This window comes from Chlorocebus sabaeus, chromosome 11 (assembly GCF_047675955.1).
Source record: "Chlorocebus sabaeus isolate Y175 chromosome 11, mChlSab1.0.hap1, whole genome shotgun sequence".
Taxonomy (NCBI): domain Eukaryota; kingdom Metazoa; phylum Chordata; class Mammalia; order Primates; family Cercopithecidae; genus Chlorocebus; species Chlorocebus sabaeus.
In genome coordinates, this window is record NC_132914.1 from 46,698,788 (window position 1) to 46,724,179 (window position 25,392).

Consider the following 25,392-nt stretch of genomic DNA (forward strand, 5'->3'; position numbering starts at 1 on the left):
ACCTAGCAGAGGAGTCCCGCGGGATGGCCACCATGGGGAAAGGGTCAGTGAAAGGAAGACGATGCCAAGGCTGGATAAAGGGAAGCTTAGATTTATTGAGCGCCTACTGTGTGCCAGGCGGTGTGCAAGGCGCTTTACATACATTATCGCATTAAGTCCTCACAACAACCCTGCGAGGTAGGTATTTATAAACCCCCATTTGACAGATGAGGAAACTGAGGCTCAGGGAGGTGAAGTGATGCGGCCAAGTTCACATGGCTAATAAATGGCAGACAGAGGTGTCCAAGGATCGGAGAGAAAAAAAAAGACTTCGTTGTCTGAGTCCCAAGCCGGCTGGGGTGGATGAGTACAAAGATGGGACCGGCGGGCTCCAGAGGTCTGGGAGGCCGGAGGCCTGCTCCCGGCCCAGCACGGCTGGAGACTGCAAGGCTGGGGACCCGCGCTTGGGAACTAGGGATCGGATTGAGTGGCAGAGCCGGAATTAGCAACTGGGGAGATCCGCGACCTGCGCGCGCCCTGTAGTGGCTATAGAGAGTATCACACCCCCCGCCGACTGGCTTCTGGGGACCGGCCTCTTTCCTTGCCTGGCCAGTTTCTTCGGAAGAGGCCAAGATGGGAGACATTCTCAGGATTTTTTTGGGTGGGCGATACCACCTGGGAGGGAAATCGTGGCCACGCCTCAGAGCATCACTAAGGAGCATTAGGGTGGAGGAAAAGGGGAAGGCCTAAAGAGGTCCCAAGCTGATTCATTGGTGTCCTTCCCTCCCCAGCTCAGACCACCACAGGCCAGGGTCAGTGACAGGGCCACTATCTTGCCCTGCTTTGGGGAGCCCTCACCTAAACCTGGGAGACTGGGATAGGAGTGCCTCACTCCCTTACCTCTTCTGCAAACCTTGGGCAGTCTCCTGAATTGATCATGACTTCAGGTGACAAGGAGGCCGCCCAGAAACCCTCAAACTCTGTTCACTTATTCCCAACTCTCATTCTTGGCTTGTCGAGGGGAGGATGAGATAGAGTCCTTTCCAAAGATCTCAAAATGTCAGAGATGGAAGGATGGACCTTAGAATACCATCGTTTTATATACCAGGAGGCCTGGAGAGGGAAAGTGACAGGCCTCAGTCAACCAGTAAGTCAGTGGCAGAGTTGGGATTGAAATCCAAGACTTGTGACACCAAGGTGAGCCCTCCTTCTGCTTTGCTGGTTGTTGCTGGACCTATTCCTCTTCTGCCAAGAACCCCTCTGTCATCTGATCACTCTGCCAGCGGGTCCAAAGCCTCTCCTTCACTTTTTCCCTCCTCCTCAGAGGCCCTGCCCTACACTGCCCTCCTATGGCTGCCACCACCCCTGCCCTCCTGCCTGATCCTTGTTAGGCCTCTCTGCTCAGCTCTGCACCCAGTGCATCAGCTGTGAAGAGCTCACCCTTGTGTCCTGAACATAACAGACATTAATTAAATCTACTGCTGATTCTCACCTCTCCTGAAACAAAATCATTAATGGGCATATGCTTCCCTTCCTTTCATTTATATTTCAAGGATGGGAATAGGTATGGGTAAGGATACAAGGAAAAGAGTAGCAAAGGAAGTCTGGGGAAGAATGGACCCAAGGATGGATGTGTTGGGGACTCAAATACAAGAAGGGGCCTTTCACTGCCTCTTCCTATTTCCCTGTTGAGTCCCCCTGATGTCCCTCACCCCGAAGAGGACCTCCTCGGTTTGGCTTATGACATCTAGGATCTCTCCGACACTGTCGCTCAGTTCCGCTGTCTTCCCATCTTCCTCCGGCGAACTGTTTCCAACCCCGGGCAGGGTCCTCTCATTCCGCCAGGAGGCGCCCGGGGCTTCTGTGTCGCTTCCATCAGAGGAGCCGCTATGGACGCTAAGCTCCTCAGCTTCGTCCGTGTCCGAGTCAGGGGCGGTGTGGCGGCGGATACGGGACACGGCTTCTCGCAGGGCCCCGGCGTAGGGCCCTGGGGTCCGCGCCCAGCCCCGGCCCGCGCGCCGCTGGACCACCGCCACTTCCGAGCCCTCGGCCCTGCCCTGGGCTCCCGAAGCTCCTGGGCCTAAGGCTTGGTGCTCTGGGCTACCTGGCTGCGTGGGGGCGTCCCGCAGGTTTACTTCCGGGGCCGGGAGCCCCAAGATGCGGGAGGTGCGCTCCTCCAGTGAGGAGTCCCCCGGCCTCCCGCCCTCAGCTTCGCCCCCGCGGCCCCCGCCGGGCTGGTGTAAAAGGCGACTGTTCGACAGCCGCTTTTGGCAAGGGGAAGGAAAGACCGTGGCCCCTTCACTCTCCTCCTTGCCGGGCTTCGATTGGCTGGCGGATTCCCCCACCACGCGTGTCACCCCAGAGGGCAAAAGCTGCACCTGCTGGGTTCGGGGGGTTGGAACATATTGGGATCGTATCACTACGCACGTGGCGTCAATGACAAAGACTCCTTCCCCACGGGACGGGCCCTGGGAACTGCGGGGTAAGGTGTGGGCACGGCGGGTCGCCTTCCAACCCTCCAAGGTATCCGGTCCTGCCCCCTCTCCAAGACCCAGGGATTCTCTCCATCCGGTGCCTCCGGGAGCCCAGGGTCTGGGGAGTGTCTGGCTATGGCGGGGCGGCTGCTTTTTAGGGGAGGGAATCCAGCATTTGGGGAACCAGATCTGTTCTTTTCCTTCTTTCCCTTCCCTCGAGCCCTTGAGGTGGTGCCTGGATCTGGGAGCGGGACGCGGGGCACTGGGAGCCGCAGTTGCAGACCCCGCAGGAGTTGTCTCGGTGCCTGCGCTCCCTGTAGCTTTGGCTTGGGGATGGCTGTCGCTACCACTGTTCAAGTCAGCAGCAGCCAGCCCCAGGCTTTTCTCCACGACCCCCTTGCCGGGCTCTGGCCTTGTTCTGGCCGCTCCACAGCCTGGGGATCCCCCCAAGAGACCTTGCCCCTGTCGGAGACCCCAAGCCCCGAGGACGTCCCGGTAGATCCGAGGATCCAGCCTCTTCTTTGTGCGCCCTCCCTCTGTCCTGGCCGGAGTCGGAGGTGGGGCTGATGAAGTGGGCACCTGGGAGTGTCCGGGGCCTCTCTTAGTCCCCAAGGTCCTATGGGGACCTTCGTAAGAAGGTGGAGCCACGTAGGGCGGCGGCCGGTCCCAGCGGCGTCGCGGGGCGGTCCCGGCAGAACCTCTCAGCAGCAGGTGAGCCTCGTAGCTTGGGGGCCCCGGCCGCCGACCTCCCCAGGGCCCCGCCCACGCCGACCCTGGGTCGCTCTGCGGCTGCGCGGATGGACGGGGCGCTCGCCCCACCGGCGCCAGGCGCTCCAGCCGCAAGGTAGCAGGGAGCCCTGCCGGCTGGGCTGCCCGAGGGGCGTTGCGGGGCTCCGGGCGGGGCCGACCCGGGGGGCTTCGTCGGGCCCCACCAGCCTTGCGCCTTTTTCGCTCGGTCTCCTTGGCCTCCCGCTCCTGCGACGCCGCTTTCCTTTTCTCTTGCTCCCGAGCTCGGACCTCGGCCAGGGGCCCCGCCCGCCAGTTGGTCGCCTCCTGCAGCACCCTGGAGGCCCAGGGCCGGCGGGGCGGCGGCTGTGGGGATCCCGGGCGCGGCCCACACCTGGGACAATGAGCAGGAACCCAGGTGAGCAGTCTGTGGGGGAAGGGAGCCGAGGTCCGGGGAGCTGGGAGCAGTGGAGACCACTTGGGGCAGCCATGTGAAGGGGTGTGTGTGAGTGTGTGCGCGTGTGCACGTGCGTATATGTTAGGACTGAAGTCGAAGCGGGACTCCTCGCCATCTCTGCCTGCACACTTTAACAGCGTCTGCCCCATCTCACCTCCTGCCCTTTCTCACACCCACTCCTGTTCCCCCAAACAACCGGATGAGTCAGGCCCCAGCCTTCGGGAGCGGGCAGGGGTGGGAGGCGTGGGAAAGAGAAGGGGGATCAGTAGTGCCTGCTGGTGCCTGCGGGGAGGTCCGGACCCCACTCCCCGCCCCACCACTCTCTTCCCCTCACCCCTGCTTCACTCACGTGCGGTTCTGGAACCCGCGAGCCCAGTGGCTGGCCTGGAAGTCCATGGGCTGTCGAGAAGGGGCGCGGCGACTATAATGACAGGAAATAGTCTTCACTTCTATCACCAATAGCTTGGACTTCTGCACCCAGAGGCAGCTGCCAGACTCCTCATCCTGGAGCTCCCGGGGGCTGTCAGGCCCCTCGGAGAACAGTGGGCCATCCAGCATCCTGCCCCACCCCACCCCGGCCCCCCACCCTCCCACCCGCCCCAGGAGCCCCCTCCCAGCCCAGGGAGCCGGCGCCCACTGCAGAGCCGCGGGCCCGGGGACTGGGAACTATATATACCCGGGCACACGTGTGTGTGCCTGTCTCTGTGTGTGCGCGCGCATGTGACACCGCGCGGACTGCTCCGCGCTGCTACCTCCCCCATGTGCACGGCCGCCCCCTGGGGCCCGGGATTGGACGCCCCTTCCCACTGCTGTTGTCCCCCAAGCCTGATGGGATCGCACGAGTGGGCGGGGGAGGGACTTATGATTCTTGCCAAGCTGACAGTACCCCCTCCCCCGCCCCTATTTCTTCAACCTTCCTGCCGTTTTAACCCTTTACTCTACTGCTTGTCAGGTTGCCTGACCACCAGGGTTCTGCCCCTGGCTTCCTGCCTCAGATTGCAGCTTCCCCAACATAGAGTGCGTGAGAATGGAACTCAAGGTCTCTGCCTGCCACTCTGCTGGTTTCCATGGGGTTGGGGTGCAGGAGGGGCTGGCCCACGGCTGGGGGGCTATTTTTAGCGGCAGTGGCTGTTCGGGTGCAGAGATGAGATGAGTAACCAGCTCCCATGCGGTGGAGAGAGGAGGCGGTGGCTTTCACCAAGCTTTTGTGCGACTCTGAGGGAGAGCTGCCTTCCCTAAGCTCAAAAAGGGTGACCCCTACACCCGTATCTCATCGCCAGCTCAGTGCTGCAGCCTAGGACTGCTGGTACAGCAGGACACAGGCGTCTGCCTTGGCCACCCAAGCTGCCCTACCAGTCCCATTCTACATGTTTGTCCTTGGGCAGCCAGGGAGCCCTCCCACAGCAGCAGGCTTTCACCTCCAATTTAGAAGCAGGATTTGGGGGTTATATTGTTCTGTGCCCACACAGCCTGCCCAGCTTTATGGAGGACAGAGTAAGTGCTTATGCACTCTCACCCTTCCAGAGGGGGATGGAGGAGAGATGGTGTGTTTGCTTGGCAAAACTAATCCCCTAGCAACTGGAATGATAAAAGTGGCCTTTTTTTTTTTTTTCCCCAATGTAGAGCTCCCCCCTCACCACCACAATTGCCTAGTTCACTCAGCCCCCACCTGAAGTGGTGCTCCAGATGCTCACCTTTGGGCTGCCTCTGTCCTGGGGGGCTGTTGCTTACATCCACATGATCCCTCCTCCTAAGCTTATACCAGGTGTCCCCTGATTCACCATGGTAATGTTAGTGGCAGCACAGCCCACGCCAACCCTTCCATGCAGAGACTTAGCAACCATGCCTGGCAACCATGGCAGCAGCCTCAGTGGAGGGGAGGGGTGCAGAGAGGGGAAAGAGAGTGTGTGTGTGGCAATGGTTCCTCGGGAAGAAGGGATAATTTGCCTCTGGAGAGGAATAGGTAAGAATAGAAGCTTGTGAGTCTCTCAAATTGTATCCCTTGTCTCTCCCTCAGCTTCATCCTCACACTGAGACTGATAGGTTGGGTTTTAGTGGGAAATCAGAGAAGCAAGAGTTCCCAATTAGTTTTCCACTAATGTACATGGAGCCCTATGGGTCCAGACCCTTCCTTTTAAGGGGATGGGGAAAAACCAGAAAGGTTGTTGTGGGGCAGAGACTGACTGACTGAGAAACAGCTCAACAAAACCAGGCCTCTGCTCCCTAACACAAACCTTTAGAGAGAATGCAAACATTCCCTGTCCCATCCACCCTACCCGCCTTGATTCCACACACCTGCCAGCTGCACCGATGACTTGACTCGAAGGTGCTTCCTTCCACCCTAGGTCCCACTAGAATCCTGAGGCTTTTTAAAGCCCCTGCCTCCTCCCTAGGCAAATCTTCCTTAATGAGGGAATGTGACATAAGAGGCCATCTGTCCTTTCCACCATGTACTTACCCTCCCCACACATAAACATACTCTAATAACTTGGAAGCCTTCCTCCCCCAAGTTTGAGAATGTGCTGTGAGAGCTGTAAAGGGGTGAAGGCTGAAGCAGGGGCTCCTCTACAGCCATGATGCAACACTGAAAGCTGAGCTCTGATGAGGGCCTTCTTTTCTTAAAATAAGCTTCCTCAGGTCGAATCTGATGAGGGCCTTGATGCTTTTCCCTGTGTTCCATCAGGAAGCCTAATTTGGAGAACCCAGTATGCCGTGGCTGGAGGGTCATCAGAGGGGTTCGGCACTGTCGGGGAAGGGGTTAGCAGCACTGTGGGGGAAGGGGCAAGCAATGACTCTGAAATTGCTCCTGGTTTGGATGGGAAACTGTATCATACCTGTAAGGCAGGGGTGAGCTGGCACCCAAATTTAGCTCATACTCCAGTCTAGCAGTTCTGGTGTTGGGTGCTGACTGCTGTTTGGGTCTACATGGTTTCAGTACAGGGAATGGATCTGATGGAGTGACCAGTGCCCTGCTGTTCTCCCACCATCCAGCTCTGTCTCACCTTGGAAGAAAGGCAAGGGATTTGTAGGTTTAAAGATAGTGCCAGCGGGGTACGGTGGCTCATGCCTATAATCCCAGCACTTTGGGAGGCTGTGGCAGGTGGATCACAAAGTCAGGAGTTTGCGACCAGCCTGGCCAATATGGGTGAAACTCCATCTTTACTAAAAAATACAAAAATTAGCCGGGTGTGGTGGTGCGCGCCTGTAATCCCAGCTACTCAGGAGGCTGAGGCAGGAGAATCGCTTGAACCTAGGAGGAGGAGGTTGCAGTGAGCTGAGATTGCGCCATTGCACTCCAACCTGGGCAACATAGCGAGATTCCATCTCAAAAAAAAAAAAAAATTAGTGCCAACTCAGCAAAAGCCAAACAGTCCAACCTTCCTTAAGAAAAGCTGATAATTGGCCGGGCGCGGTGGCTCAAGCCTGTAATCCCAGCACTTTGGGAGGCCGAGACGGGCGGATCACGAAGTCAGGAGATCGAGACCATCCTGGCTAAGCCGGTGAAACCCCGTCTCTACTAAAAATATACAAAAGAAAACTAGCCGGGTGAGGTGGCGGGCGCCTGTAGTCCCAGCTACTCGGGAGGCTGAGGCAGGAGAATGGCGTAAACCCGGGAGGCGGAGCTTGCAGTGAGCTGAGATTCAGCCATTGCACTCCAGCCTGGGCGACAGAGCGAGACTCCGTCTCAAAAAAAAAAAAAAAAAAAGAAAAGCTGATAATGGTGGCAGGATTCTCTGCCCAAAGGAGACCCTCAAGTCTGTCTACTCTTGGGAGTAGACACTAACACTGTTACAGGATTTTCCTTGGGTACCAGCCATGATTCAGGCAGAGGGGAAAGTGAGATAGAAAGGAGGAACCACAGGGAATAGGGTAAGGAGTAGTTGTGAAAGAATTAGAAGTCGGAAGTCTACTGTAGCAGTAAAGACTGTTTGGGTTCAAATCCTAGCTCCATTTTTTTTTTTTACTAGCTGTGCGGTCTTGGGTTAGTTATCCAGCCTCTCTGTGCCTCCATTTTTTAAAATCTGTAAAAAACTGGAATAGTGTCTACTATTGTTCTGAGGATTAGTTAATATATGTAAAGCACTGAGAATGACATCTGGCACACAGTTTTGTGTGTGTGTGTGTACGTGTGTGTGTGTGTACACACATTATTATTAATGACCAGTTGAAGAAGCCATATAAAGTAGGAAGGTAGTATCCATCAACTGTAAAAATCAAACACTGCAACACCATGAAGAGATAGCTGTCATTTAATTAGATTTGCCACAAAAAGCAATAACCTTAGCTAATCACGCTGCCCTCCTCCTCCACCTAACCCCCATCTCCCTTCATATGCACAAACACAGGAACCCAAAGCCCCTCCTCCCCACAATCCTCCCCACTCACATTATGGGAAGAAATGTCACTAAATGGACTTAGCCTCCTCCATATAGCATGGAACAGGTGAATAAAAATATCTTTATGAAGAATTTTGTTGTGCTGTTATCTTAGGGTTGAATCAGGGCTGAGATGGAGGCAGAGGCAAGTGAGGTCTGGGGATCTCTTAGAGATCAGAATTTGTCTGAGAGGCACAGAGCCTATAGTTCACCCAGAAAGGGGGCTATGTCTAAGAAGACAGGGGCTAGAATTGGCTAGGCTGAAAGTTTTTTTCAAGTGTATGTGTGAGGGTAAGGGTAGCTATAAATCCATTCTCCTTCCTCCCCCTATACCTTCCCTAGCTCCCAGATAGAAGGGCAGGGGGCCCTGAGCAGGGAACAGAGTCACAATTTCCCCAAGTTTCATCTGATTCCCACAGAGCTTCCAGCAGGCAGTGAGTTGGGCATATCCCCTGGTGCTGCCTGACCCCTTCCACCAGCTCAGGGCTTCTTCTCTCCACCTGTGAGCACCAGGGCCTGCAGGATGTCAGACAGTGATACAATTCCCTTGACCACATCATTTTCATCCACCACTACAAGTCGGTGAACCTGGCACAGAGCAACAAGGGAAAAAGGGAATGTTTAGTGCTGGCCTCAGGGGAAGCCCCTCTGCCCTTACTCTCCTTGCCAAACCCCACTCTCAAGGCTGCTCCCCTCAGCTCCTTTAGGGTTGTTGGCCTCCCTACCTCTGCTTCCACTAGCCTGTTGATGATGGTCTCCAGAGTCTCATGCAGGTAGCACTTGAGAACACCCTCAAAGTAATGTGATCGATGTTGCAGGGCTTTAGTCACAGATACATCTAGGTTGTTGTAAGTCTTTTCTGCTGCCAGATTCTGGGGAGACAGAGGAAGGAGCTTTCAGGGAAGCAAGAAAGCCAGCTTCCAAACCCTGAACCCATCCAACCTCACCAGAGGGATTCAGGGCAATTGTCAGCCACAAGGTATACCCAACTCATTCAATTCCTTTTCAAATAGGATTTGAAAGCCTGGAAGCTTCTAAGACCCTTAGATCACATAAGAGACTCCCTTCTCCCTCTCCATATTTAATAGCACCCCCCACCCTTCCCTGCCTCCCAAACCCTCCACAATCACTCACAATAACATCAAACTTGGAGTAGATGTCCACCACACGCCCTAGGGGAACAGAGGCAGCTCAGTAAGGAGGATCTGGGGTCTAAAGCTCCCCCTACTCACAGAATCACCCTCCTGGCTAAGCTGAGGGGAAAGCAGATTTTCCCGGAGCCACCCTGACTTGCCTGGATCTTCCCTCCCTCTCCTTCTGCCCAATCTCTCACCCTTCTCGTCCACCACTGGCAAGGCTGAGACTCGATGCTGTACAAAAATCCCCAGAGCCACATAGACGGGGGTGGTAGTGCGAACCATAGCAATATTGGCATAGGTGCCAATCTGTAGTTCTTCCAGAGACTTGGACATGAACTCTGGCTTGGGGAACTCAGTGATCTGAGGAAAGAACCATCAGCTTAATTTTCAAGGCACCCAAATCCACCCCTGGATACCCCCTCCAACCCAGTATGTTAGAAATAAGGGCTAGGTGCGCCGGCTTATGCCTATAATCCCAGTACTTTGGGAGGCTGAGGGGGACATATTGCTTGAGCCCAGGAGTTCGAGACCAGCCTGGGCAACTTGGCAAAACCCTATCTCTATAAAAAATACCAAAAAATTAGCCCGGTGTGGTGGTACACACCTGTAGTTCCAGCTCTTCTGGGGGTTGAGATTGGGGGTCACCTGAGCCCAAGAGGTTGGAGGCTGCAGTGAGCCATGATAGTGCCTCTGCACGCCAGCCTAGGCAACAGAGTAAGACCTTGTATCAAAATAAATTAATAAATAAATAAGAAGTGGGGCTGGATGCAGTGACTCACACCTGTAATCCTAGCACTTTGGGAGGCTGAGGCCGGAGGATCACTTGAGCTCAGGAGTTCGACACTAGCCTGGGCAACACAGTGAGACCTTGTCTCTTTTTTCAATAAATAAATAAATGAACGAAAAAAGAGAAAAAAGAACTGGGCTGAGGAGCACTTACAAACAATTTGAGGAACTTCAGAATGCGCTTGTGGGTGAGGATATACAAAGTATTGCCTGATTCTGGGTCAATAACTGGCAGCCTGTGGATCTTGTTCCGAATTAATGAAGAGACAGCATCAAACAAGCTGTGGGAGGGTTGGAGATAATAAGTTCCACAGTGCTGGGGCTGAGGGTGAGTAAACAGCTCCATAAAGTGTATCACTAAACAGGGAAAGCTAATGGTTAGGGAAGGGGGGCAGAGTACAGGCCAGACTTAGAGAGAGAGAGAAAGTGTGTAAGTGTGTGTGTGTGTGTGTCTTTTCTCTCTTCTTCCCCTTTCCCTGGGTGTCTACGGCATTAGCTAGGCTGATGGCAAATCTCTTCCCCGTTTTGGACAGATGGATAACTGGAACTCACCTGGCATTAGGAGAAATGCAGACAAGCGGTTTAAAGGAATCCTGGAGGTACACCTCTGAAGGGAAAAGGGATGGGTCACAAAATACCACCATGGAAAAGCATTTCCCGGAAACCCTCCATCCCTTTATAACCTTTTACAACCCCAATTCTCTACATACCTCTCCAAGTTTCTATCTTGTGTTCTTCTAGCTCATAGATCTGTACCTGAAAGCAGAAGCAACAGAATTTGAGACCTGATCTCTCTGCTTCCTGAAGCCCTTGTGGCTTGCTGGGAGCAAAAGAAATGAGAATGAGGGACTTAGGGTAGGGAAAGTGATTTTGGTCATTGGGCTAAGGTTCCTTACCAAGGCTGATTTATAGTAGCGGTGCAGGATATTGATGAAATCAGTGATGGTCAGCATGCCTAGAGGACAAGACAGAGCCCTCAGTACTGCCTGAAGCTTGTCTCCCTGCCCAGCACAAAATGCCAATAATAATGTGTTCCAGAAACTTTTGCTTACCCACAAAACTTTGCTTCTTACTATCCCATAAAGGGGCAGCTCGTACACCGTTAGTCACCAAAGCAAAAAAAGCTTTCTTCACCTGTAGCCAAGACAGTAATAATCATAAAGGCAAATCCACAGGGGCAGGACTGTAAAATAAAGAACAGTGTTTGGGCATGTTGGGTAAAACATGAGACTAACTTCACAGAAGGATAAGGATATTACCCTTAGGATGAGATAGGATGAGAGGTATTAAACCACAGGCTCCAAAGGGGGAAGGGAAAAGAAGATTCACCCACCTGCAGGGACGTATCAAATACAACCAATTTGGAGCTTGTGGGAATCAGGTCATAGCAGCGATGAGACTTCATGAAGGAAGTATACACGCTATTGTTGGATTCTGGGGTCTCTGCATAGGGTGGGATAGTTAGCAGCTTCCTTCCCCATAAAAACTCCCAATCAAAAGAGACAGAAAACAGAATAGTGTTCTAGTATCTCAAATATTTACAGCATGATTTTTTTATAAGGCCCCTTATCTGTCTTGTTCCTATTGTTTCCACAAAACCTGCATAAACCTCTTAGAAACCATTTCATCCAACCCCTATCTCCAGGTTAAGACTTTTATCTATTGGTCCCTATAGGTAAAAGAAAGTTGACTAAAACATAAAGCCTATAGTATCTCTCTTTAACATGTTATAATCTAAAAATGTTTCTCATCTTTAATCCAAGCTTTCCCTTTCATATATTTAGCACATTTTCACTTTCCTCTTTTTTCAATGAAATAAGCTGCTTAAAATTCTTCCAAGACTGTGCTGGGCATGGTGGCAAGCACCTGTAATCCCAGCTATGCAGGAAGTTGAGGCAGAGGATCACTTGAACCCAGGAGCTCAAGGACAGCCTGGGCAACACAGCGAACCCCTGTCTCAATTGAAAAAAAAAGTTATTTTAAGACCTGCAAATGGGAAAGTCATGGTCCAAGTTGGGCCATTTCTCATTAACAATAAGTTGGAGCCCAGTGCTCAATCAACCTGGCTCAAAACACCCTGATAGTCCATTCTGGGATCACCCTGTAAATCAGAAATCATCCCAGGAGATCCTGGGTAGTTTACCTTTTTCTATTCCTGTGATTTTAATTGCTCGCTCTAAACTAGGGAAGCAATCTCCCAAAATAATGGCTTGAATGTGCTACATACTATACTATGTGCACTTAAAAATATTACATTAGCCAGGCGCGGTGGCTCACGCCTGTAATCCCAGCACTTTGGTAGGCCGAGGTGGGTGGATCACGAGGTCAGGAGATCAAGACCATCCTGGCTAACATGGTGAAACCCCGTCTCTACTAAAAATACAAAAAATTAGCTGGGCATGGTGGTGGGCGCCTGTAGTCCCAGCTACTCGGGAGGCTGAGGCAGGAGAATTGCTTGAACCTGGGAGGCAGAGGTTGTGGTAACCCCAGATTGTAACACTGCACTCCAGTCTAGGCAACAAGAGTGAAACTCCGTGTCAAAATAATAATAAATAAATAAATTACATTGGCTGGGCGTGGTGGCGCACGCCTGTAACCCAGCACTTTGGGAGGCCAAGGTGGGTGGGTCACCTGAGGTCAAGAGTTTGAGACCAGTCTGGCAACATGGCAAAACCCCATCTCTACTTAAAAAATACAAAAATTAGCCAGGCATGGTGGCACGTGCCTGTAGTCACAGCTACTCAGGGGACTGAGGCAGGAGAATTGCTTGAACCCAGGGGGTGGAGGTTGCAGTGAGACGAGATTGTGCCTCTGCACTCCAGCCTGGGCGACAGAGTGAGACTCTGTCTCCAAAAAAAAAAAAAAAAAAAAAAAATTACAAAATTTAATCCTTACAACAAATGTGCAAGTACTGTCCTCATGTTTCAGATGAGAAAATAGGTGTAGTTAAATAAACTGTTCAAGTTCACCCATTAATAAGTGGCAAGAAAGACTCAAACAAACCCAGATCTGATTCCAAACTTCATGCTCTTAAGTCTTTAATCAATTTGGTTTTTAATATTTAATTTTTAAACCAAAGTTATACAGACACACAGTTTAAACAGTCAAACAGTTTTACAAATTTTGTTCAGAAAAAAATGCAGTCCTTGCAACCCACCTTCCTGTACTACCCTTCCCCAGAGATGAGAACATCTATCTACCTCTTTTAGTTGATTATTTTGGTACTTAATTCTATGTCCTTAAATAACATGTTTGTATTGCTAGTTTCCGATTTTGTTTTTTTTTTCATTTTGGGGCATTATTTATCATCTACCTACCAAAGAAGAGGAGAATTTCTAGTTCTCTCTCCTACTAGGGCTTCACCACAAACATGTACTTCCCATCCTCCCCATTCTTCCAGGAGCTAAACCATAATGTTTAAATCTTTTTTTTTTTTTTTTTTTTTTTTTTTTGAGAGGGAGTCTTGCTCTGTCACCCAGGCTGGAGTGCAGCGGCATGATCTCAGCTTACTACAACCTCAGTCTTCCAGGTTCAAGCTATTCTCCTGCCTCAGCCTTGCAAGTAGCTGGGGTTACAGGCGCCCGCCACCATGCCTGGCTAAATTTTGTATTTTAGTAGAGATGGGGTTTCAACATGTTGGCCAGGCTGATTTCGAACTCCTGACCTCATGTGATCTGCCAACTTCGGCCTCCCAAAGTGCTGGGATTACAGGCATGAGCACTGCACCCAGCCAGTATTCAAATCATTTTGACTGAATATTTATTATTCAGAAATAAGCCAAATAGTAAACTATGATTTTTTTTCTTCCTTTCACAACTTTGTTTTCTCTGGAGTTAATGTCTTGTCCTTTTGTTTGTTTAATTTTCTATGTATAATTCTTATAACTAATCCAACCTCCAAATGCTTCACTAGTTGTTTAAATCTCCTTTCAAGAGGTTCAAAAGCATTAGATAGTCTATCAATTTAAACTACCCAAAGAAGTCTCGCTGGAGCCTTCTGACCTGCTCAAATCTGGGCTGGTTTATCTGGTGTGCACTGCTGTCATCCTGGGATCTTTCTTCATCACCATCCTGGGTACCCCTTTCACGTCTCTCCTCCACTGGTGCTCCTGTATCCTATATCGCATTTTCATATTTTTTGATTAGTCCCTTATTTTGGTGGAACACATCTTCCAGTACCTTCCTGAGAAAGGGTGCATGGAAGGTACGTGTTTTTGAGACCTTGCAGCCTGTAGATATCTTTATTCTACCCTCATCCTTGGATTTATAATTCGACTGAATAGAGAATCTGCAGGAAAGCTTGGAATGTATTTTCCTGCAGAATGTTGAAGGCATTCCTCCGCTGCCTGCTAGCTGCTGGCGTTGTTGAGAGGCAATTCTGACTCTTTTTGTATGTGACTTTTTTTTTCTCTCTGAAAACTCATAGGATCTTCTCTGTTTCCAGTGTTCTGAAATCTCAGGATGACTGTGCTTTGGGTGGGTCACTTTCATCCATTGTGCTGAATATTCGATGGGCCCTTTCAATATGAAAACTAATGTCCTCAAGTTCCAATAAATGTTCTTGAATTAGTTCCTCAATTATTTCCTTCCCTCTGTGTTGCCATTTTTCTGTTTCTATGACTCCTATTTAGAAACTGGACCTCCTAGACTGATCCTTTAATGTTTGTTTGTTTTGTGGGTTGTTGAAATATTTCCTTTTTTTTTTTTTTTTTTAAAGAGACAGGCTTTCATTCTGTCACCCAGGTTGGAGTGCAATGGCGAGATCATGGCTCACTGCAGCCTTGACCTTCTGGGCTCAAGCAATTTTCCTGTCTCAGCCTCCTGAGTAGCTGGGACTACAAGTGCATACCACTGTGCCTGGCTAATTTTTTGTTGTTGTTGTTGTTGAGACAGGGTCTTGCTGTGTTGCTAAGCTGGTCTCGAACTCCTGGTCTCCCGCCTCGGTCTCCCAAAGTGCTGGGATTATAGGTATGAGCCACTGCACCTTCTCTCCTATTTTCTACTTTGTTGATTTTTAACTCTCCTTTCTGGGAAATTTCCTCATGTTGACTTTTGAAACCTCCAGCTGTGTTTAAATTTTTGCTATTATATTTTTAATTTCCAAGAGTTCCTTTTTCTTTTCTGAAAATTCCTTCTTTAAAAAATTGTATCCTATACTTGTTTCATGGTGGAAATATGGTTTTTTGTTGTTGCTTTTGTTTTCTTGAGACAGAGTTTTGCTCTTGTTGCCCAGGCTGGAATGCAATGGTGCAGTCTCAGTTCACTGCAACCTCCACCTCCTGGGTTCAAGCGATTCTCCTGTCTCAGCCTCCCGAGTATCTGGGATTACAGGTGCACACCACCATGCCCAGCTAATTTTTGTATTTTTAGTACAGACAGGGTTTCATCATATTGGTCAGGCTGGTCTCGAACTCCTTACCTCAGGTGATCTGCCTGCCTCGGCCTCCCAAAGTGCTGGGATTACAAGCGTGAGCCACCATGCCCGGCTGTTGTTTTCTTTAAAGATATACTACTTTCACAGGTATTGAGAAATATGTTCCTTTACCTAAGGTTGTATTAATAGTATTAAAGTTTTCTTCTCCCCTTTTCCTTCCAGTTGCTTTTTTCTTGTTTGTTTCTTCCGTGTGTACATGAATTTGGGAGGGGCAGTTTGCTTTTTCATTTTTATTTATTTTTTACCAGGGAGATACAGCCTTCAGAGTAAAACAAAGGTACATTCCAGGGTGGGGTGGGGGGCAGTTTGGATCATTTTTCACAGATCCTTTCTTTAGATGTTTGGTAATCCCTGGTTTAAAGGAGAACTTAAACCGTAACTTAAGAGTGGAAGCTTTAAAGCTGGGTGGAAGCTCTAAGTGTGTAAGTGAGCCTTACTGACTGCGGATCATTTGGGTAGGAAACATTCAATACTTAAATATTTTAGAACTTCCCTTCAAGAGGATTCTGGAGAGAAGGATTATTCAATTTCATGCTTGGAGGGTGAAGTCTTTTCTGCCAGCACTCTGGAAACTGAAAAGGAAAAGACGGCTGGAGGCTCAGCATCTAGTATAGTTCACTACATGCTCCTTTTTTCAGTGCAGTACTTCAGTCCTAAGCTGTGCCCAAGTCCCTTGCCAGATTTCCAGTCTTTGCCACAGGTAGGAGGTGGAGTTGCTCACTGTTGCTCACCCTATCACTCAATGGGATAGGGTGTCTTGGGATCTGTTTCTTAGACCTTAATGCTTCTTGGCTCTCACTGCTAGTTATAATTCAGTTTTCTCAGATCTAAGTCATTCATCACTCTTTTGTCTGCTTTTCAGCTTCCAAAAATTCATTGCTATTATCTCCTCTCCTGTTTTCCCTATGGTGTGTTTGTATCTTTTTCTTTAAAAAATTTCCTTTATGATGGTTTTAGGGGATTTTTGTGAATATATATTCAATGTGTCATCTTTTTTTTTTTTTTTTGAGACAGAGTCTTGCTCTGTCACCCGAGCTGGAGTGCAGTGGCGCGATCTCCACTCACTGCAACTTCCTCCTCCTGAGTTCAGGCGATTCTCGTGCCTCAGCCACCCAAGTAGCTGCGATTACAGGCATGTGTCACCATGCCTGGCTAATTTTTGTATTTTTAGTAGAGATGGGGTTTCACCATGTTGGCCAGGCTGGTCTCAAACTCTTGTTCTCAAGTGATCCACCTGCCTCAGCCTCCCAAAGTGCTGGGATTACCAGGCATGAGCCACTATGCGCAGCCCAATCTACCAATCTACCATCTTTAACTGGAAGCCTACCATTGTTATTTCAACTTGAGAATTCAGACTCCCAAGAAAATGTTTTTGGACACCAGTTGAAGATACACACACTACACTAATAGTTAAATACTATCATTCAGGCCACAGGCCCACAAATATATTGGATTTGGCTTTCTCGGTGTCTTTTTTTTTTTTTTTTTTTTTTTGAGACCAAGTCTCGCTCTGTCACCCAGGCTGGAGTGCAGTGGCACCATCTCGGCTCACTGCAACCTCCACCTCCCCGGTTCAAGCAATTATCCTGCCTCAGCCTCCTGAGTAGCTAGGACTACAGGCACCCACCACCACGCCCGGCTAATTTTTTGTATTTTTAGTAGAGACGGGGTTTCACCATGTTGGCCAGGATGGTCTTGATCTCCTGACCTCATGATCCGCTCGCCTCGGCCTCCCAAAGTGTTGGGATTACAGGCGTGAGCCACAGGACCCGGCCTGTTTGTTTGTTTATAATTGAGACAGGATCTCACTCTCTGCCCGGGCTGGAGTGCAGTGGCACAATCACAGCTCACCGCAGCCTCAACCTCCTGGGCTCACGCAATCCTCCCACCTCAGCCTCCCCAGTAGCTGTGACTAGAGGTGCACACCCCCATGCCCGGCTAATTTTTAATTTTTTGTAGAGACAGGGTCTCACTTATCCAGGCTGGTTTCGAACTCCTGAGCTCAAGTGATCCTCCTGCCTTGGCCTCTCAAAGTGCTGGTGTTATGCTGTGCCCAGACTTATTTAAATCAAAAATTTTTAATCTAGAAATTTACATAAAAATCCAAATTTCTAATGTCTTCAAAGTCAGAAGATCTGGCAAAAATAGGTCTTAATTGACCAGACCTAGATAGTTGTTGCCTTTTTTTTTTTTTTTTGGGATGGAGTTTTACTCTTGTTGCCCAGGCTGGAGTGCAATGGCATGATCTTGGCTCACTGCAACAAAATCCGCCTCCTGGGTTCAAGCGATTCTCCTGCCTCACCCTCCCAAGTAGCTGGGATTATAGGTGCCCACCACCAAGCTCGGCTAATGTTTTCTACTTAGTAGAGATGGGGTTCCACCATGTTGATCAGACTGGTCTGGAACTCCTGACCTCAGGTGATCCACCTGCCTCGGCCTCCCAGTGTGGTGGGATTACAGGCATAAGCCACCACAACCCAGCTGCCTTAATTGTAATTTTTTTTTTGAGACAGAGTCTTGCGCTATCCCCCAGGCTGGGGTGTAGTGGCACGATCTCGGCTCACTGCAACCTTTGCCTCCCAGGTTCAAACAATTCTCCTGCCTCAGCCTCCCAAGTAGCTGGGATTACAGGTGTGCGGCACCACGCCCGGCTAATATTTTTATTTCTAGTAGAGACAGGGTTTCACCATGTTGGCCAGGCTGGTCTTCAACTCCTGACCTCAGGTGATCCACCCGCCTTGGCCTCCCAAAGTGCTGGAATACAGTCATGAATCACCATAGCCAGTCCAGTTGTCACCTTCTTTTAGATGCAACACAAGATCTACAGGTTGTCATAATCATATGTAGTTCACTTCACTGCTTGGTCCATGTAGGCAATTTGAGTTTCAGGTTTCTGCCTTGGTGCTAATGCAAATGTACTCAAAAACATAAAATAGGCACTGGCCGGCATTGGAATTGTCTTCCTTGTGCTCTGGATTTTAGAGGTTTAGTGCTTCTATTACTAGATTAGTTCTAAGAGCCTTTTTCTAATTTTTTTTTTTTTTCTGAGATAGAGTTTCACTCTTGTTGCCCAGGCTGGAGTGCAATGGTACAATCTTGGCTCACTGCAATTTCTGCCTCTGCGGTTCAGGCAATTCTGCCTCAGTCACCCAAGTAGCTGGGATTACAAGCATGCGCCACCACACCTGGCTAATTTTGTATTTTTAGTAGAGACAGGGTTTAACCAGGTTGGTCAGGCTGGTCTCAAACTCCTCAGCTCAAGCGATCCACCTGTCTCGGCCTCCCAAAGTGCTGGGATTACAGGAGTAAGGCACAGCGCCCAGCCCTTTGCATAATTTTTTGTGTACACTCAATGGCTTGTGAGCTTGCTGGGTGATAAAATCCTGGTGGCACTGTTTCTGGACTACGCAGAAAATACCCAGGACTTCTAAAACATGGTTAGCCAGCTCAGAGCTGCCTATGGAAGTTTTCCCTGTACCTCAGAAGTTTCTCTCAAGTGGTTTGATAATTGAAGATATTAACCATCCCCAATCTGCCCAAGATTTATTCCTGGGTGATCTTGCCAAACTACAGTCACTGATTTTTGTGGTTTGGCCCATTATCTGGCCCTGCTTTGACTTTCCCAGGGGAGAGATTCAAAAGCATTGTTGAAGACATTGTTAGGGTCAGGCTATTGTTTCCATGCCCACTTTCCTTTCTTCAGTAAACTTACCTTGAGGATGCTCATTTTCCAGAGCTGGGGAGCTATCTGAAGAAATGACCTGGAGAGACAAGAAAACAGATTCAGCTTAACCTGGTTCCATCCATTTTAGCCTAGCAACATTAGGGGAAGGGCTGGTGAACAAATAATGACTTTCTTTAAAGCACTATAAAGCCACCACCTCCCCCAACCCTGTTTTTTTTCTGTTTCTGAGACAGGGTCCCGCTCTGTCACCCAGACTGGAGTGCAGTGGTGTGATCACAGCTCACTTCAGCCTTGACTTCCTCCGGGTCAGGTGATCCTCCCTCACTTCAGCCTCCTGAGTAGCTGGGACTATAGGCGCACGCCATTATACCCAGCTAATTTTTGTATTTTTAGTAGAGATAGAGTTTCGCCATGTTGCCCAGGCTGGTCTTGAACTCCTGGGCTCAAGTGATTGCCCTCCTTGGCCTCTCAAAGCACTACGATTACAGGCACGAGTTACTGCACCCAGCCTTATTAGGCTCTTCAGAAATAATGATCTCATTTAATCTTCATAACAACCCTGAAGTATATACTATTATTAGCCTTATTTTCACAGATTATGTCTCTGAGAGTCAAGAGACATTAAGCAAGCTGTCCAAGGTCACATGGCTGATAAGGAGTGGAGCTGGCATTCAAACACCTATCTTCTGGTTCCAGAGCTTGTGGTTTGCTTTTTTATAACATCAAAATTTTAATAAATAACATACATGAAAAAACAAAAACTTTTAAAACTACTTATACCTAAGAAAATAATTTATTATAACTGATGAAGAGTTTGGTTATCTTGGCAGGGTTCATTTTTGTAAATTTGCTTGTTTGTTTGTTTTGTTTTGAGGCAGAGTCGCGCTCTGTTGCCCAGGCTGGAGTGCAGTGGCGTGATCTTGGCTCACTGCAACTGCCTCCTCCTGGGTTCAAGCGATTCTCGTGCCTCAGCCTCCTGAGAGCTGGGATTACAGGTATGTGCCACCACACCCACCTCATTTTCACATTTATAACAGAGACAGGGTTTTTACCATGTTGACCAGGCTGGTCTCAAACTCCTGACCTCAACTGATCTGCCCGCTTCAGCCTCACAAAGTGCTGGGATTACAGGCATCAGCCACCACAACCAGCCATTTTTATAAAATTTTTGAACGTATTTATTCCATTCTGATGAAATTCTACCTCTCTGGAATCACAGAAGAGAAGAAACCAATACTGCTACAATATTGTGCCTTCCAGAAATACTTCTATCCACTTCTGAGTGGAATGAGCATTATCTGCAAAGCTCATGTTCTTGTACACTATACCGCCTAATGAAACATTAGGTCTTAAAAGCTAAGACTAAAGATCTGAGCTTAGGGCTAACCCCTACAAGATTCTCACAGATCCACTTTATTAAAACATGGAAGCCAGAGAGAGAGCATTGTCTTCCCCCAAACACAGACACTCACTAGGCATATTTATAGGCACTAGAACCACAGACATTGGTTCTACCATTGTCTATCTCCATGGTAGAGAGAGGGCCACAACTGGGGAGGATCCCTATAGCTGACTGTTAGCCAGTCAAAGCCTGAATGACTGAGAGGTGGATAAGGAACATGAACGTTCTGAAACTGGGGACTCGAGTCCACTCAGCACCCCTGTCAGTCAAACAAAGGCTGCTATAGCCAGGGGATGCTGGTTTTCCAAGTTTCCCTTCCCAAGACAGTCTGAGATTAGAGTGCTTTGACTAGACAAAACTTAGAACCATTTCTGTGCTCCCTCAAGTGGGAACATTTGGAAATGCCATTGTTATTTAGGAACCCAGAAGGGATCACAACAATTTTCATCTGCTAGCATCAACAGTCTTGGCTCCATTTTCTCTGGGTGATATCTCCAAAATAACTTAAAACCATACTTCATCCCCATAGCTTCTGTAGTAACATGACATTAAAAACTTCAACCTGGGAGGTTGGCTGACAAACTTCCTAAACCAGGGAAGTTTACGACAGCCCTAAACTTTTCTCCCTTAATTGGCTAGGGGAGAGTGCAGGGAGTAAGGGGGATAATCTCCTTCTCTTCCCTCTGGACTGCATAAGACTGTCAGTTTGGCCTGCCATTTTGGCAGGACTATCAGAACAACAGCCTCATCACTTGTAAGTAGGAGAGAGGGCTGTGATAAAGATAGACACATGATATATCAGAGTCTCACAAAGATCTACACAAAGGCACAAAAACAGCTACTTCTGTAGAATTTACCCATCATATGATATATATTGTACTGTGCGATACTTATTTTGTCCATTATCTATCCAAACAGATTATAAATTCCTGGAAACCTAGAACTATCTTATACTTTGTATCCCCCATACCACCAAGCACAGGATTTTGCATATAATTCACAGTTGTTTTGTTTTTTTAATTCTCAAAGAATGATGCACACTGATATGAACAGATATGCTTAAGACTAAGTTACAGAGGGAGGAAAGAAACATATAGCTAACTAGAGATACAGATACCAACATAACAGAGTCAAATACAACTGAATATGTGACGTTTTTTTTTTTTTTTTTTTTGAGACAGAGTCTCGCTGTGTTGCCCAGGCTGGAGTGCAGTGGCGTGATCTTGGCTCACTGTAATCGCCGCCGCCCGGGTTCAAGCGATTCTCCTGCCTCAGCCTCCCAAGTAGCTGGGACTACAGGCGCCTGCCACCATGCCCAGCTGAGTTTTTTTGTATTTTTAGTAGAGATGGGGTTTCACTATGTTGGCCAGGCTGGTCCTTTTTTTTTTTTTTTGAGATGGAGTCTCGCTCTGTTGCCCAGGCTGGAGTGCAGTGGCACAATATCCGCTCACTGCAAGCTCTGCCTCCCAGGTTCACGCCATTCTCCTGCTTCAGCCTCCCAAGTAGCTGGGACTACAGGCACCCGCCACCACGCCAGGCTAAATTTTTGTATTTTTTAGTAGAGACGGGGTTTCACCGTGTTAGCCAGGATGGTCTCGATCTCCTGACCTCTTGATCCGCCTGCCTCAGTCTCCCAAAGTGCTGGGATTACAGGCGTGAGCCACTGTGCCTGGCCAGCCAGGCCGGTCTTAAACTCCTGACCTTGTGATCTGCCCGCCTCGGCCTCCCAAAGTGCTGGGATTACAGGCATGAGCCACAGAGCCCGATAATGACTTTTAACTTTCTGCCTGTTTCACCATATCAGAGGGGGAATTATGTAGTTACATCTACTTCTTTCTACCCTTTTTTTTTTTTTTTTTGAGACAGGGTCTCACTCTGTCATCCAGGCTGGAGTGCAGTGGCATGATCACAGATCACTGTATCTTCAACTTCCCCAGCTCAAGCAATCCTTTGACTTCTGCCTCCTGGGCTGCTGGGACTACAGGCACACACCACTAAGCCCAGCTACTTTTTGTATTTTTTTGTAGAGATAGGGTCTCGCTATGTTGACCAGGCTGGTCTTGAGCTCCTGGGCTCAAGCGATCCGCCCACCTTGGCCTCCCAAAGTTCTGGGATTACAGGCATAAGCCACTGTGCCTGGCCTCCTTTCTACTTTTAATAACATAGGGGACCTGAGAAAGTACAACTGTACCACGTAAGTACAAAATATTACAGAGACACAGTCTACATCTGACAAACAGACTCGCAATTTCTTCCAAACTTCTGATCTGTTTCCAATTATTTGTTTGACAACCATAGATGTCACAGAGACTCCTCAAATGCTTCAATACGAAACAAAACATTTGTCCCTCCAATCTTATTATTCTCGCTGTAGTTCCCATCTTGTTTTTTTTGTTTTATACAGCTGTCTTCTTACCAGTTATCAGCTAAGCTGGTATGTTAGAAATGCCTCAGATCTATCTCTCTCATTGCCAATTTTACAGCCTTAATTTAGGCTTTTACCTCTCACTTCTGCAAGACTGTTTAAATTGGGGTCCTTAGCCCATATCTATCTGCTCTTCAATTTGTCTTTCGTGCTTTCACCAAAGCATCTCAGGTTTGGAAGGGGCTTTCATCTCCATTAACAAGAAACTTTACTTTCTGAAGTAGCTCAGTTCATGTACAGAAAGCTGCTATGAACATTCCTAAAAGACATTCACTGACTTGCTCATAAATCTTCCATGGGTCCCCTATTACAAAACAAAGTTCAAATTTAGCATGGTGTGTAATACCTTCAACCTGATCTTAGCCTACTTTTCCAGTCTTTTCTCTCACTGTGATCAAAATCCAAAGCCAGCAACATCAAGCCGCTGGCTCACCCCCAATTCTCCACATCCCCCAGTTTCAGTGCCCTTGCTCATACTGTTCTCTCAATTTGCAGTGCCCTCTCCTAGGTCCAAAGTAATTTTTCTCTCAACTATTCTGTCACAGTCCTTTGTTTTCATATTAATGATAGCATTTATTATAGTCTACCTTTAAATAACAGCTGTTGCTGGCTTGCCCTCACCCTTACTCCAGTTAGGCTGAATATTTTCAAAGCAGGAGTTTTCTTTCTTTTCTTTTTTCTGGAGACAGGATCTCGTTGTGTCACCCAGAGTGGAGTGCAGTGGCATGATCTCAGCTAACTCCAGCCTCCACCTCCCTGGATCAAGCAATCCTCCCACCTGAGCCTCCAGAGCAGCTGGGACTACAGGTATGCACCACCACCATCATGCCTGGGTAATTTTTGTGTTTTTGTTTTTGTCAAGACAGGGTTTCATCATGTTGCCCAGACTGGTGCTGAACTCCTGAGCTCAAGCAATCCACTTGCCTTAGCCTCCCAAAGTACTGGCATTACAGGCATGAGCCACCACACCTGGCTGTTTTCTTTTTCCTCTTTTTAACTTCTACCCCAGAGCCTAATCCAGTACATAAAGTGTGAAGGCTAAATTAGAAAATCTACATTAAAATGCTCTGTAAACCATACTACACTCAAGTAAGTAGAATATGACATGTTATTTTAAATTTAATGGAATTAGACTCCTTATTTTTGTTCAAGATTATCTTGATTAGTCAGAACTGGCTCCCTTGCCTGGGAGACCAACTGCGAATCGTTTTAGTACTTTGGTCGGTTTTCTTTTCAAAAACCTGAAAGAAACAACCTCTCTGTGGGCAGAGAAAGGGTGTGGCAAAGAATTACTATGGGCATGTAATCCAAAGCAAGTGAACCTGCAGTCCTTTCATAACTACAGTAGCAAATGATAAAAAACAAGATGGGAAGAGTTACTCTGCCTGAAAGAAGACACATGGTTAAAAACTGTGGAGAGGGAAGTGTATGGGAGGGGTTACAGAGCGCTAGAAAAAAGACTCCTGAGAGTGAGGGTGGGTGCAAACATGCAGCAGGCAACCCGCGGCATCTGTGGGAGGGTGACAGGGCCCTGCCACAACTGGTCAATGCCTGCTCGCCAAGAATGAGCTGTGCCAAAACTCCTGCTTAGAGTCGCAGAGCGGGCCATGACCTAAACTTGTCCAGGGACACATCGGCCTCTAACACTGCAAGTTTTCCTCTTTCAAGCAAACCTCAATTCTCGGTCTTATTAAGGGAATGTGACTTCACTGGATGCAGTATAAAGATATTCAGATGTTCTCCTGCCAGGGATTGCAGGGATCACAGAAAGACTACCCAGGTCCAGCAGCTACCTGCAAGCGGAGATCCCTCTGGACGCCCCCGCCTCACCCAGCAAAGCCGGATCACAACCCTGCGCTCTCAAACCTCTAAAAGGGCTTGAGGTGCTAAGAGGAAAGGAAGCCCAAGATTGCCACGGCTTACGTGGGCTCCAAGGAGGGCCAGGAGTCACTGCCTGCTTGGGCTAAGGGTACCGCGTACGGAAAGGCGGCGGGGGCGCGGCCCAGTCCTAGGAGATGCGCCCAATGAAGAAGCGGAGGGACACGGTCACGGGATAGGGCAGACACCCGGCTGCTTTTTGTTTGCTAGACACCAGCGCCAGCCCCTGCCCGGCCCTCCCGGTCTCCTAAGTGGGGTCTTAGGCTCTACAGCGCCCCCGACCGCCCTCCTGCGCTCCTCACCGTCTCCATTGCAAGAGGCGCCGGCTTGGTTTTCTTGCTTTAGGAAACTCTCTTGGGGAAGGCCACGCCCCACATCCGGTGCGGCGACGCCACTTCCGCCCACGTCATGGCAGTCGCCAGACTACGGCGGAAGGCGTGGAACCCACCCTTCCGGCGGTGGCAGGCCTCGGTAACCGCCCTCCCCCGGGTCCTCTCGGACCGCACGGATCCGGCTGACGGCGAGGGTCACGGGACGGAGCCGCTTGTATTTAAAATGTTCTTTTTTTATTTGTCGTTTAAAAACAAACTTGGAAGAAGCAAAATCCAAAACTTGCCCTTTGCCTCTCGCAA

The 25,392-nt window shown here is 48.9% G+C and overlaps 2 protein-coding genes and 1 long non-coding RNA gene across 4 annotated transcripts; 1 reads left to right on the forward strand and 2 right to left on the reverse strand.

Annotated features, from left to right (window-relative positions):
• Positions 1–75: 75 nt before the first annotated feature.
• On the reverse strand, positions 76–4,282 carry DDN (dendrin). The gene is made up of 2 exons (XM_008003112.3): positions 3,986–4,282; positions 76–3,573 (listed from the first exon to the last, which is right to left on the reverse strand). Exons 1-2 carry the CDS (start codon positions 4,192–4,194, stop codon positions 1,644–1,646), a joined length of 2,139 nt encoding a protein of 712 aa, XP_008001303.1. The 5' UTR covers positions 4,195–4,282; the 3' UTR covers positions 76–1,643.
• On the forward strand, positions 3,488–25,055 carry LOC119623901 (uncharacterized). Its single transcript, XR_005239992.2, has 3 exons — positions 3,488–3,597; positions 23,572–23,689; positions 24,632–25,055. It is a non-coding gene; the product is annotated as an uncharacterized lncRNA (long non-coding RNA).
• Positions 7,869–25,299, reverse strand: PRKAG1 (protein kinase AMP-activated non-catalytic subunit gamma 1). Of its 2 annotated transcripts, XM_008003109.3 has the most exons (12): positions 25,063–25,299; positions 19,083–19,131; positions 11,271–11,380; positions 10,990–11,071; positions 10,834–10,892; positions 10,648–10,693; positions 10,490–10,544; positions 10,092–10,218; positions 9,346–9,511; positions 9,147–9,184; positions 8,738–8,884; positions 7,869–8,600 (listed from the first exon to the last, which is right to left on the reverse strand). In XM_008003109.3, exons 1-12 carry the CDS (start codon positions 25,069–25,071, stop codon positions 8,493–8,495), a joined length of 996 nt encoding a protein of 331 aa, XP_008001300.1. In that variant the 5' UTR covers positions 25,072–25,299; the 3' UTR covers positions 7,869–8,492. The 2 variants fall into 2 exon arrangements, with proteins under 2 accessions (XP_008001300.1, XP_008001301.1); XM_008003110.3 differs by lacking the exon at positions 11,271–11,380.
• Positions 25,300–25,392: the final 93 nt, after the last annotated feature.

Bases quoted from the DNA above. Each gene is read 5' to 3' on its own strand.
- PRKAG1 (XM_008003109.3), bottom strand. The intron at 11,072-11,270 runs GTGGGTGAATCT...TCTTGGCTACAG, and splicing joins TATTTGATACGTCCCTGCAG to GTGAAGAAAGCTTTTTTTGC. The intron at 10,893-10,989 runs GTAAGCAAAAGT...CTTGTCCTCTAG, and splicing joins TAAGAAGCAAAGTTTTGTGG to GCATGCTGACCATCACTGAT.
- DDN (XM_008003112.3), bottom strand. From the start codon at position 4,194: ATGCTGGATGGCCCACTGTTCTCCGAGGGGCCTGACAGCCCCCGGGAG. The intron at 3,574-3,985 runs GTGAGTGAAGCA...TCATTGTCCCAG, and splicing joins CGCGGGTTCCAGAACCGCAC to GTGTGGGCCGCGCCCGGGAT.